Source organism: Heterodontus francisci, chromosome 16 (genome assembly GCF_036365525.1).
Source record: "Heterodontus francisci isolate sHetFra1 chromosome 16, sHetFra1.hap1, whole genome shotgun sequence".
Classification (NCBI taxonomy): domain Eukaryota; kingdom Metazoa; phylum Chordata; class Chondrichthyes; order Heterodontiformes; family Heterodontidae; genus Heterodontus; species Heterodontus francisci.
This window is the reverse complement of record NC_090386.1, coordinates 75,591,351-75,604,701: the sequence shown is the minus strand read 5'-3', so window position 1 is coordinate 75,604,701 and position 13,351 is coordinate 75,591,351. Positions and strand designations below refer to the sequence as shown.

General features: G+C 44.5%; 1 protein-coding gene across 14 annotated transcripts in view; it reads right to left on the bottom strand.

Annotated features, from left to right (window-relative positions):
- Positions 1-13,351, bottom strand: part of LOC137378208 (band 4.1-like protein 1) — a 312,011-nt gene that overhangs the window by 61,602 nt on the left and 237,058 nt on the right. For all 14 annotated transcript variants that reach the window (XM_068048399.1, XM_068048394.1, XM_068048403.1 and 11 more), the window contains exons 8-9: positions 11,262-11,349; positions 1,177-1,329 (exon numbers count right to left, since the gene is read on the bottom strand). In XM_068048399.1, coding sequence (XP_067904500.1) covers positions 1,177-1,329; positions 11,262-11,349 — 241 coding nt within the window. The remainder of the gene's footprint in view (positions 1-1,176; positions 1,330-11,261; positions 11,350-13,351) is intronic.

The following is a 13,351-nucleotide window of genomic DNA, read 5'->3' as shown; positions in this document are numbered from 1 at the left end:
ACCAGTACAGGTCACTGAGTATCTGCTTGGGAAGAGCTTATGGGTTTACTGTGATTTATATAAATACACCTTTTTGTGCTTTGTAGGTTTACTATTTTTACCATCTGTTCACAATTGTGTATCCTAGTAAAGATCCTAAGTGGGTGCATGAATCAAAAGATCTTCTGGGAAAACTGATTTCATTCCTGAATATCGAGATAATTAACGCTAATGATTTTCAGTCTTCAGAGAAACTTCTTAGGATGCCATACTTGACTATACAATATCCTCTATTGGTTGTATAGTTCAAATAAAGAAATGTATGTTTTCCTATAGACCAGCAAGGTCCCAGGTTCAATCTTTAGGTGTATCCACTTAACTGATTTCAGGGGAACTGTAGGATTACTACAATTCAATGCAGCCAGGCCAGGTTTATTCGCTCCCCAGGCCCTTAATTGATCTTGGGCGGGACTTCCAACTCTTTGAGGCAGGAAGTCCCGCCGAATGGAACTACCGGCCAATCAGCGGTACGACAGCTCTTAATCCCAGCATTGCCACCGGGAGCGCTGGACACTGCTGGGACTACACCCAGCTATTGGAGGCAACAGGAAGGACAGACCTGGAAAAAAGGGCCTTGTCGGGGACAATCGGCCGGGCCTCGATGAGGCAAGGGGGGAATTGGTTGGGAGCGGGGAGGGTAGTGTTGTGTGTTGGGGGCAGCCGAGGCTTCGGGGGAGGCCCTCCGTGGGACACAGGGTGCCCGATCAGGAGGGCGCCCCCCCCCCCCCACTACCCAGCCCGCAAGAAAGCTGCATAGTTTTACTAGGTGGGGTTCTTGAGGCCTTCGCCGACCGGCCACCAAGGGTAAAATACCCGCTGCAGTGGGAGGAGGCCCTTAAGTGCCAGTTAATTGACCACTTAACGTCCTTGACTGGCCTGGGGTGGGTGGGCCATTGCTCGCCGCCGCCCCATTTAAAATTGCAAAGGGGGCAGGAGAAGATCGGGAGCACCCCCCCCCCCCCCCCCCCCCCTCCCCCTCCCACTCAATTTTTCAGTCCCCCCTCCCCCCCCCCCACTAGCCCACTCGTTTGGGGGCCATAAGATTCTGGCCAGAGCATATCCTTGTACTTTATTTGCATGTGGATCCTAAGACCCATTACAGTACAATCAGGTATTCTTGAACTACAAATCACTTACTTCTCCAGGTCTGATTTTAATGTAGAAGTTGCTCCTTTTGTATGAAATCTTGAGAATCTTGGGCCAAGCAAAACGGTTTATTCTTAATCGGTCTCTGTAGATGAGAAGCCCATTCGCACACACACCAAGCATGATGTCAATTCCTTCAGAGTCCTGTGACCAGAAAATATAGAGAAAGGAGGTCTGAGATCTGAATTTATTAATCATGTTTAAAATATCTGTTCAATTATGTCACTTGTGGAAGCTCTCCATTCAATTTACAGTCAGAACATTGATCAGCCTAGAAACTGCTTTGTGACAATCGTTCAGCACAAACTGGGCATAGGGAATGATCCCAAGGCCCACTCGATATTGGGCCTGGGCCTCCTTTTTAATGAGATTTTCACAAGACCAGTGAACTGCAGCCATGAGCTGGGCTGCCCCAGGCAGATTTCTAATGAAGTGGATTTCAATTTTAGGCCGACGTACTGCTGGCAGCAAGCCTCAGGAAGATCCTAGGAGAGGAATCATGGGGATGACTGGGAGAGCAGGGACAAGAGCTTGGAAGAGGGGACTGATACATCCAGTCAAGCTTTTTTTTAAACTTGCTTTTTGGTGGCAGCCTCTAGCAGACCCATTGAGGAACATTGGTTAGGTCACATGTAGACCTGATTTTCCTGAACACAGTCGGGCGGATAATGAGAAGATCATTAAATAAACGGAATAACACTGATAACATGTTGAAACAAAGGGTCTAATTGCTGTTCCAATGTGAGCCCTGGACGCCCTCTTTTTCTGATTTTAGGAATATAGTGGGACGCACACTTCCAGCACGTAATAGCCTGTTCACCATATTGGATGGTTAGGTGCCAGTTTTGCATCTGAAAATCGGATGCTGCACCATCGAGTTTCTAGGCCACTGTGTCTGTTTTTAATAGAACTATAACTAACGCCACATTTTACAAACACCATTGTTTTGACACAAAATAATGTACCTTTTGGAAAGCAGCAACAATTTCCTCAATCCTAGTAGTGAAATCATGCTGAAACATAACAATTAAATCAAAACGTGGTACCTGTTAACAAAATAATGGGTGGAACTTAACTCTGCAACCATGTGCCAATACCAGGGCCTTGAGGCACTGTTTATCTGTTTAATTTGGCTGTAGTTTTGTCTCCTCCATTAAATATTAATTGGAATATTAGAAATATATAAATTGTGTGGCTTCATGTGTGTGACAGATTTTTTTATGGCCTTGGAGGGGAAAGGAATGGTTTCACTTTTTTTTTATTACAGCCTTAGGGATTATTACTTTCAGTTGAGGGGAACAATTTATTAAAAACAATCGCAAAGTATAAGAGCTGATTTGAACATCTGATCCACCAAGGTCATTGTAAGGAAGTTGGATTTTTTTTTCTTTTAGCCAGCCATCACCTAGAAATGAAATATTGATGTTAGTGCCTTAGGCACAAGGCTGAACATTCTTTCTTCCGCACTTGCCCTTTGATTGCTCACTGCGTTATATTTCTCATGCCTGGCACTGGGGTAAAGCAAATCAGTCATTTTATGCTGTCATACTGAACTATTACCTACATTAGAGCAAACCAATTTCACTGTAAATCAGAGATTAGTACAATCCTACATCCCAAGAGTATTCCCTGAGTATCCTGCAAGAACAAGAGTAGCAGGGTTCATCAACGGGCTATACTGGGCAAGAAGGAGACATGGTACAGTCAGAAAAGAGGGAAACCAAATAGGCAGGAGAGAATTTGAAGGCTCAACGTCAGGTCAACAGGCCCAAACAGATATAGAGGAGGAGGGAGTAAAAGCACCTTGTAGCATTCTAGATTATAACATCAGTTGGAAATGCTGAGATCTTTTAACGTTAGGTCTTTTTGTTTAATGTTTAGGTGCAATGTAACTACCATCCTGTCACTGTGATGCAGTATATAAAAACCTGGGTAAAAACAGATGTTGAGATTTGTATCATGGCTAAACACTTTTTTGTGAGATTCAGAGCACACCAAATTTTTTGCTTTGATCCATACAGTGATGGAATCCACGGTTTTGCAGGACCAGAAGGGCAGCATGAGTGAGCTGTTGTCTAAACAGATGACTTGTCAAATGTTCTGTTAGGTGCACTGACCCTGGTTTCAAAGCCTGTTTTTTGAGACAGACCCTAACTGGAAGGGAAACTAACACTTCAAGTTTCTGGGGAAACAGAAATGGTTGGAACCAGATCAAAAGACATAGCCATCCAAACTTAGATTACACAGGCGTGGAGAGCAGGCAGGCTGGAGAAAGTGAAGGAGCTGGCAAATATGAGTTGCTGCAGCTGTTTTCTGTTACTTAAGGTAACTGATTCAACCAGACTCGGCCATACAGTGCATAGGATTGTCACTGGCAGACTCGGTTACAGGTATTACTAGTGGATCCACGCCATCAAGACTGTCGTGAGCAGAGCTGAGGAGGTTCTGGAGAAGCATGCTGTTTTGGTGAAGACCGTACCCGTGGAGTTCGGGTTGAAAGGGAACGGCTGTCGGATGGGAATTGGTGGCTGCATCTTGGAAGAAAGGAGCTGGAGATCTACCTGAGGAATTTCAGAGCTTTGAAGGACTTTGTGGCTGTAATTGGTGCCCTATGCTGAGCGGGCTGCCCAGTAAAACCGTGTGATCTATCTTTGTTGTGTCCGATAGATAATGTGTAATTTTATATATATATATTGACTGTGATCTGTCTGTTAATCCATGTTTCATTTTTATTGATTCTGGTCTGATTGTTCCAGTAAAAGTTATAAAAGCGGAATCTTGTCCATTTGTTTTTTTTTAATTGGCGCGTTCAGTAAATTTGGTTCTTTTGCTTTGTTGATTTTCATGGGGATCATAATAGTGCTGAATGGAATTTAGCACTGTATCTGTATGGCAATACAGCTAACGCAGTGGGCTGATTCGCACATGTGTCATGCTATGGAGTAGTGTGTCAAGGGTTCATCGTAATGCCTCCAATTTCCAATCTCAATGAGAACAACTTGTTGATGCAAGATCTTTCACTGATAGGGAATAAGAGAGAGAGACAGATCCAAGAAACTTCTAAGTAAAAACTCTCAGCACTATAAGGGGCCAAGAGATAAGTCTCTTGCATGTACTTGGCCCAGGGAATGTGTCTAATAGCCATGGAAATGAGGGGAAGGAGAATAGCATTACTGCGATTTGATTTTGCCAGTGAAATCTCCAATGTGTCCCTGAGATACTTATGAAAACAGATTGGAATGCACTGCCTGAAAGGCTGGTGGAAGCAGCTTCAACACTAACTTTCAAAAGGTAATTGGATATAACATTGACTCCGGAGCCCGTGAAGTCTCATGGCATCAGATCAAGCACGGGCAAAAAACCTCCTGCTGATTAGCATCTACCGCCCTCCCTCAGATGATGAATCAGTACTCCTCCATGTTGAACACCAATTGGAAGAAGCACCGAGGGTTGCAAGGGCACAGAATATACTCTGGGTGGGGACTTCAATGCCCATCACTAAGAATGGCTCAGTAGCACCACTACTGACCAGGCTGGCTGAGTCCTGCAGGACATATCTGCCAGATGGGGCCTGTGGCAGGTGGTGAGAGAATCAACAAGAGAGAAAAGCTTAGTTGACCTCATCCACACCAATCTACCTGCTACAGATGCATCTGTCCATTATAGTACTAGTAGGAGTGACCACTGCGCAGTCCTTGTGGAGACAAAGTCCTGTCTTCACACTGAGGATACTCGCGTTGTGTGGCAGCTCAAAACTGGGCATCCATGAGGCGCTGTGGACCATTAGTAGCAGCAGAATTGTATTCAACCACAATCTGTAACCTCATGGCCCGGCATATCACTCACTCTGCCATTACCATCAAGCCCGGGAATCAACCCTGGTTCAAGAAGAGTTCAGGAGAGCATGCCAGGAAAAGCACCGTTCGTTCATTGGTGTCATCTTCTTCTCAGAAGGTTGATTGTCATGGATCTCCACCTCTGTCTGTCCTGTGTTGCTCTTACACATTCCACAGAGGAGCAGCACCAGGCATACCTAAAAATGAGGTAAAAACCTGGTGAAGCTACAACTCAGGACTACATGCATGCTAAACAGTGGAAGAAGCATGCAACAGAGCAAAGCAATCCCACAATCAACGGAGCAGATTGAAGCTCTCCAGTCCTGCCACATCCAGTCGTGAATGGTGGTGGACAATTAAACAACTAACCAGAGGAGGAGGCTCCACAAACATAACTATCCCCAAAGATGGGGGAGCCCAGCACACCAGTATAAAAGAAATGGCTGAAGCATTTGCAACCATCTTCAACCAGAAGTGCCAAGTGGATGATCCATCTTGACCTTCTGCTGAGGTGCCCAGCATCACAGAGGCCAGTCTCCAGCCAATTCCATACACTCTCCATGATATCAAGAAATGGCTGAAGGCATTGAACACAGCAAAGGCTATGGGTCCTCATAAGATCCCGGCTGTAATACTGAAACTAGCCGCACCCCTAGCCAAGCTATTTCAGTACAGCTACAACACTGGCATCCACCTGACAATGTGGAAATTTCCCCAGTTATGTCCAGATCACAAAAATCAGGACAAATCCAATCCAGCCAATTACTACCCCATGAACTGGATTTTGTGCAGGAGGCGGGGCTCCCGGTACCAGGCCGAAAAGGCGGGGGAACACCACCTCTGCATTTCTTTTAGCCCCCCGGAGCGATCCCCAGGTCTTTTAGGGTGGAAGTTTAAGGAGGCGGGATCCCAATCCAGTCTTAATAGGGCTGGCAGCTCAGCAGTATCGGCAGCGTCACTGGGAGCGGTGGCCACTGTTGGTACTGCAGAGATCTCGGACCCAGGTCCAGTGCTGGCCACAAATTGTCCACGAAGGAGGAACCATCCCCACAAAGGCTGTAGGGAGGGCATCTCATTTTCCAAGGCGTCCTCCTATCCAGCGGAGGCACCCCCCCCCCACCCCCCATCGCTGATAAGATCCCAATGATGGCAGGAAGAGGCCCTGAAGTGGCCATTGATAGGCCACTTTAGGGCCTCAATTGGCCTCTGGGCAGGAAAGCCGTCGTCGTCCTATCCTGCCCCCGAGAGAATCGGAACCGGCAACCCAGCGTTGGGTTCCATGGCGGCCACTGCTGCTCCAATTTTCTTTCCCCACCTCCCCACCCCCACCACAAAATCCACTGTCAGGAGAAGAACAAGATCCAGCCCCATCTGTCTACTTTCAATCATCAGCAAAGTGATGGAAAATGTCGCTGACAGTACTATCAAGCGGCACTTACTCACCTGCTCATTGATGCTCAGTTTGTGTTCCTCCAGGATCACTTGCCTCCAGACCTCATTGCGACTTTCGTCCATACATGAACAGAAGAGCTAAATTACAGAGGAGGTGAGAGTGACTGCCCAATATCAAGGCAGCATTTGAAAGAGTGTGGCATTAAGGAGACCTAGCAAAATTGAAATCAATGGGAATCGGGGAAAAATCTCCACTGGTTGGAGTCATACCTAGCACAAAGGAAGATGGTTGTGGTTGTTAGAGGCCAATCATCTCAACTCCTATTTATCATTGCAGGAGTTCCTCATGGCAGCGTCCTAGGTAGGCCCAACCATCTTCGGCGGCTTCATTAATGACCTTCCCTCCAACATAAGGTCAGAAGTGTGGATGTTCGCTGATGATTGCACAGTGTTCAGTACTATTCGCAACTCCTCAAACACAGAAGCAGTCCGTGCCCACATGCAGCAAGACCTGGACAACATTCAGCTGATACGAGGCAAGTAACATTCACGCCACACAAGTGCTGGGCAATGACCATCTCCAACAAGAGAGAATCTAACTATCTCCCCTTGATGTTCAACGCCATTACCATTGCAAAATCCCCCACCATCAACATCCTGAGGGTTACCATTGACCAGAAACCTAACTGGACCAGCCACGTAAATAACTTAGCTACAAGAGCAGGTCAAAGGCTGGGAATTCTGCGGTGGGTAACTCACCTCCTGACTCCCGAAAGCTTGTCCACCATCTATAAGATACAAGTCAGGTGTGATGGAATACTCTCCACTTGCCTGGATGAGTGCAACGCCAACAACACTCAACGAGCTTGGCACCATCCAGGACAAAGCAGCTGGCTTGATTGGCACCCCATCCATCACCTTCAACTTTCATTCCCTCCACCACTGGGGCACAGTGGCAGCAATGTGTACCATATACAAGATACCTGCCAAGACTCCTTCGACAGCACCTTTCAAACCGGCAACCTCTACCACCTAGAAGGACAAGGGCAGCAGGCACATGCGAACACCACCACCTGCAAATTCCCCTCCAAGCCACACAGCACCCTGACTTGGAACTATATCACTGTTGCTTCTGGGTCACTGGGTCAACAACCTGGAACTCCATCCCTCACAGCACTGTGGGTGTACCTACATCATATGGACTGCAGCGATTCAAGAAGGCAGCTCACCACTACCTTCCCAAGGGCAATTAGGATGGACAACAAATGCTGGCCTTGCCAGTGATGGCCACATGCCATGAATGAGTAGTAAAAAATAAATTGAAGGGAGAAAATGTGCATGCCGATGGGGAAAGAGCAGGGGAGTGGATCTAATTGAACAGCTCTATCAAAAAGCCAGCAGTAACAATGGGCAAATGGTCACCTTCTGTGTCGCATCATTCTATTACACATGTTGAGATCTCAGATTACCCTATCCTGCATAATTACTTCGAAAACTAAGCTTTACCCCGTTTCGTAGGAAAGCTCTTTTGAAAGATCAGTTCCAACAATAAGATCATTAAATAAACAGAATAAACTAATTAGTGGGGGGGGGGGGGGGTGTGGGTGGAGGGTCCAATGGAAGGGAAGTTTAGCAAATTAAAAAGAAATGACAGAGCAGAGGTCCAGGGCAGTGAAGAGGCGAATTGTAATCAAAGTATGACAGGAAGGGGTAGAAAATATAAGCAGAAGAGTGCAGCAGAAATTAGAACCAGAATGAGTAATAATGGTAAAAAGTGAAAGCTTAAGGCTCTTTATCTGAATGCAAGCAGCATTTGTAACAAGATAGATGAGCTGACAGCACAAATAGAAATGAATGAATATGACTTGTTAGCTATTACAGAGATGTGGTTGCAGGGTGACCAAGACTGGGAACTCAATATTCAAGGGTAATCGACGTTCCAGAAAAATAGGCAAAAAGGAAAAGGAGGTGGGGTAGCTTTGTTAATAAAGGAAGGTATCAGTGCAAAGGTGAGCGATGATATAGGTGCAATAGGTCATGATGTGGAATCAGTTTGGGTGGAAATAAGGAATAGCAAGGGGAAGAAGTCACGGGTGGGAGTCGTCTATAGGCCCCCGAAGAGTTGCCTCACAGTAGGACAAAGTATAAATCGGGAAACAATGGAGGCGTGTAAGAAGGTGCTACAAATGTCATGGGTGATTTTAATCTGCATGTTGTCTGCACAAATCAGATTGGCAGAGCTAACATTTGGCAGAGCTAACATGGAAGACGAATTTGTAGATTGCATCAGGGATTGTTATTTAGGGCAATACGTTGCAGAACCTACCCGGGAACAGGCTATTTTAGATCTAGTAATCTGTAATGAGGTAGGATTAATAAGAGGTATCGTAGTTAAGGATCCTCTAGCGATCACAACAAGGTAGAATTTCAAATTCAGTTGAAAGGCGAGCAACTCGGGTCTCAAACCGGTGTCCTCAACTTAAATAAGAGCAATTATAGAGATATGAGGAAAGAGTTGTCTAAAGCGGGCTGGGAAAATAGACTAAGTGGATGAGCAGTGGCAGACATTTAAGCAGATATTTCATAACGCTCAGCAAAAATTCATCCCGGTCAAAAAGAAGGACTCGATGAGAAGGATAAACGACTCATGGTTAACAAAGGCAGTCAAGGAAAGTATCCAATCAAAAACTAAGGCATACAAAGCAGCCAAAACTAGTGGTAGGCCAGAGGATTGGGAATTTGTAGGAACCAGCAGCAGATGACTAAAAGGCTAATAAAGAGGGAGAAAATTGATTATGAAAGTAAATTGACAAGAAATATAAAAACAAGCAGCAAGAACTTCTACGGGTATATAAAAAAGAGTAGCTAAAGTAAGCGTGGGACCCTTGGAGGATGCGACTGGAGAATTGATAACGAGGAACAGGGAAATGACAGATAATTTAAATCAATATTTTGCATCGGTCTTCATGGTAGAGGACATCCCACAAATATCAGATAAGCAAGGAGCTAATGGGAGGAAAGATCTTGTAACAATCTCTATCACGAGGGACAAAGTATTTGACAAACTAATGGGACTAAAGGCAGACAAGTCACCAGGACCTGATGGCCTGCATCCAAGGATTTTAAAGGAAGTGGCTGCAGAGATAGTGGAGGCATTGGTCGAAATATTCCAGAACTCACTGGATTTCGGCAGGGTCCCAGCGGATTGGAAGACTGCTAATGTGACACCCCTGTTCAAGAAGAGAGGGAGACAAAAAGCAGGAAACTATAGGCCAGTCAGCCTAAAATCGGTCATTGGGAAAATGCTAGAGTCCAACTAGCAGGACATTTAGAAAAGCTAAATGCAATCAGACAAGAGTCAACATGATTTTGTGAAAGGGAAATCATGTTTGACAAATTTGCTAGAGTTCTTTGAGGATATAACAAGCAGAGTTGATAAAGGGGAACTGGTAGATGTAGTGTATTTGGATTTCAAGAAGGCATTCGATAAGGTGCCACATAAAAGATTATTGCACAAGATAGGAACTCACAGTATTGGGGGTAATGTATCAGCATGGACTGAGGATTGGTTAACACACAGAAGACAGAGAGACGGGATTAATGGGTCTTTTTCTGGTTGGAAAGACGTAACTAGTGGAGTGCCACAAGTATCAGTCCTAGGGCCTCAATTATTTACCATCTATATTAATGACTTGGAGGAAGGGCAGAGTGTAATATAACCAAATTTGCTGACAATACAAAAATTGGTGAGAGAGGATGTTGTGATGATGACATAAGGAATCTGCAAGGGGATATAGATAGGTTGAGTGAGTGGGCAAAGACTTGGCAGATGGAGTTTAATGTAGGAAAGTGTGAGGTCATGCACTTTGGTAGGAAGAATCAAAAGGCAGACTATTATTTAAATGGAGAGAGACTCCAAAAAAGTGCAGCACAGAGGGATCTGGGTGTTATTGTGCATGAAACACAAAAAGTTAGCATGTAGGTGCAGCAAGGAATTAAGACGACAAATGGAATTTTGGTCTTTATTGCGAGGGGGTTACAGTTTAAAAATAGGTTAGTCTTGTCACAACTGTACAGGGTGTTGGTGAGGCCGCATCTGGAGTACTGTGTAGAGTTTTGGTCCCCGTATTTAAGAAAGGATATCCCAGCATTGGAGGCAGTTCAAAAGAGATTCACGAGGCTGATTCCTGGGATGAAGGGGCTGACTTATCAAGAACAGCCAAACAGGTTAAGCCTTTATTCATGAGAGTTTAGAAGAATGAGGGGTGATCTTATTGAAATGTACAAGATTCTGAGGGGGCTTGACAGGATAGATGTTGAGAAGATGTTTCCATTAGTGGGGGAATCTCGAACTGGGGGACATAGTTACAGAATAAGGGGACACTCATTTAAAACTGAGATGTGAAGGAATTTCTTCTCTCAGAGGGTAGTGAATGTCTGGAATTCTCTACCCCAGAGAGTTGTGGAGGCGAGATCACTGAAAGTATTTAAAGAGGAGGTAGAAAGATTTTTGAAATATTGGGGAGTTGAGGGCTATGAGGAGCTGGCACAAAAGAGGAGTTGAGGTCTGGGGCAGATCAGCCATGATCTTATTGAATGGCAGGGCAGGCTTGAGGGGCCGAATAGCCTACTCCTGTTCCTACTTCTTATGTTCTTATAACACAAATGGAAATGTGTTTACATATTGGTCGAGACAAACCTTTAAGAATAATTTATTTAATTATTAGGAAGAATAGAAATTAATTGTTTGAAATCTCTGTGTACATATTGCTTTAATGTCACTGAAAATCATCTGGTATTTAATGTAAAGAATTCTACAGCAGAGAGATGACTTAGATGTTTAATTACCTTTGCATGATGCAGGTCCACTCCGTACATAGACAGCTTCTTAGCATTTTCCAAAAAGTTCATTTCTGCTTCTCCTGGTGTCATGCCCCTAAAGTAATTAGTGATGCACAAATAGCTTACTGTCCCTGTTTAACACAATGACTGAAAACAGACATCAGATTATTAACAGAATAACATTTAACAAGATTTCAGTCTTTAAATGATAGCTGTTCCTTGCCAGATATTTCACTGTGTGGTTGCAGTATTTACCTCATCATTATAATCCCTGTTGATAACATTAATTTCCACTAATTATTAATAATAGGATTTGGTTCTTTTAAAATTATTTTCAATAATACAATTATGATGGCCTAAATCACCTTGAAGTAGATCTTAACTATCAGATGGCTGACTAGCAGTGTGAGCTAGCTCGGCACCCGATAGTGTCAGTGGAAAACCCACTTTGATGGTTAGACCTCATTATCATTCTGCTCTGGACACAAAAAGGATGCTCTTTTGCAACCAGTCAACTCCAGGTTGGCACAATATCGGATAACCCAAAAGCTGCCCCACCAGTAGCAAGTTTTGATCGGAGGCTTAAGTCCAGGTGGTAACAGCCCATGTTATTCCTATGTTGCCCAGTGGAATAGTCCTGCTCCTCCTAGACCCACAAAAAATAATTTTAAACTGAATGCTTCCTCTTCAGCTGTACCCCTGTGTAAATCAGGGAAGAATGTACATGGTTCATGCTCGTTGTCTCTCAAAATGACAATCTGGATCCCAAGTACATTATAGGACCCCAATTTGCATATTAGAAAGACCTATTGCCTGAAACAGACAAGTTCTCTAGTCGCACAGCAGCAGGGCCCTGTCAGGATGACAAAACAACTGGATTCTGATACAGGTATACAAAATTATGAGGGGTATAGATAGGGTAGATAGGAAGAAACTTTTTCCCTTAGCAGAGGTGTCAATAACCAGGGGGCATAGATTTAAGGTAAGGGGCAGGAGGTTTAGAAGGGACTTGAGGAAAAAAAATTTCACCAAAAGAGTGGTTGGAATCTGGAACACACTGCCTGAAGAGGTGGTAGAGGCAGGAACCCTCACAACATTTAAGAAGTATTTAGATGAGCACTTGAAACACCATAGCATACAAGGCTACAGGCCAAGTGCTGGAAAATGGGATTAGAATAGATAAGTGCTTGATGGCCAGCATGAACACGATGGGCTGAAGGGCCTGTTTCTGTGCTCTTTAACTCTATGACTCTAGAATATAAGAGCAGGGAGGTTATGCTGGAACTGTGTAACTCATTAGTTCAGCCACAACTAGAGTACTGTGTGCAGTTCTGGTCACCTCATTACAGAAAGAATGTAATTGCACTAGAGAGGGTACAGAGGAGATTTATGAGTATGTTGCCAGGACTGGTAAAATGCAGGTATGAGGAAAGATTGGATAGGATGGGATAGTTCTCCTTGAAACAGAGAAGGCCGAGGGGAGATCTGATCGAAATGTACAACATTTTGAGGGGCCTGGATAGAGTGGAGGTGAAGGGCCTATTCAGCTTGGCAGAGAGGTCAGTGACTAAGGGGCATAGATTTAAAGTGATTGGCAGAAAGATTAGAGGGGAGATGAGGAAAAACTTTTTCACCCAGAGGGTGGTGGGGGTCTGGAACTCACTGCCTGATAGGGTATTTGAGGCGGAAACCCACAACTCTTTTAAAAGGAGTCTGGATATGCTCCTCAAGTGCCATAATCTGCAGAGATACGGACCAAATGCTGGAAGGTGGGATTAGAATGGGTGGATCGGTTTTCGGCCGGCACAGACACGACGGGCCAAGTGGCCTCTTTCTGTGCTGTAATTTTCTATGGTTCTAGAGTATTAATGGAGCAGTAAATTTCCCCCCATGATTTACAAGGTGCAACAGACCCGTTTCTGCCTGGCACAGCTCATGAAAATATTCCTCTTTTTCTTTTGCTACTGGGAGTTTAGTTAAATTAAATGATTATGCAGCAAATTACAAATGATAAACACATCTTGCACAGCCCAAACAAACAATGCACTAAGAAGCTATCATGTAATCAGTAAAAATTATTTTGCCCGATTCATGCA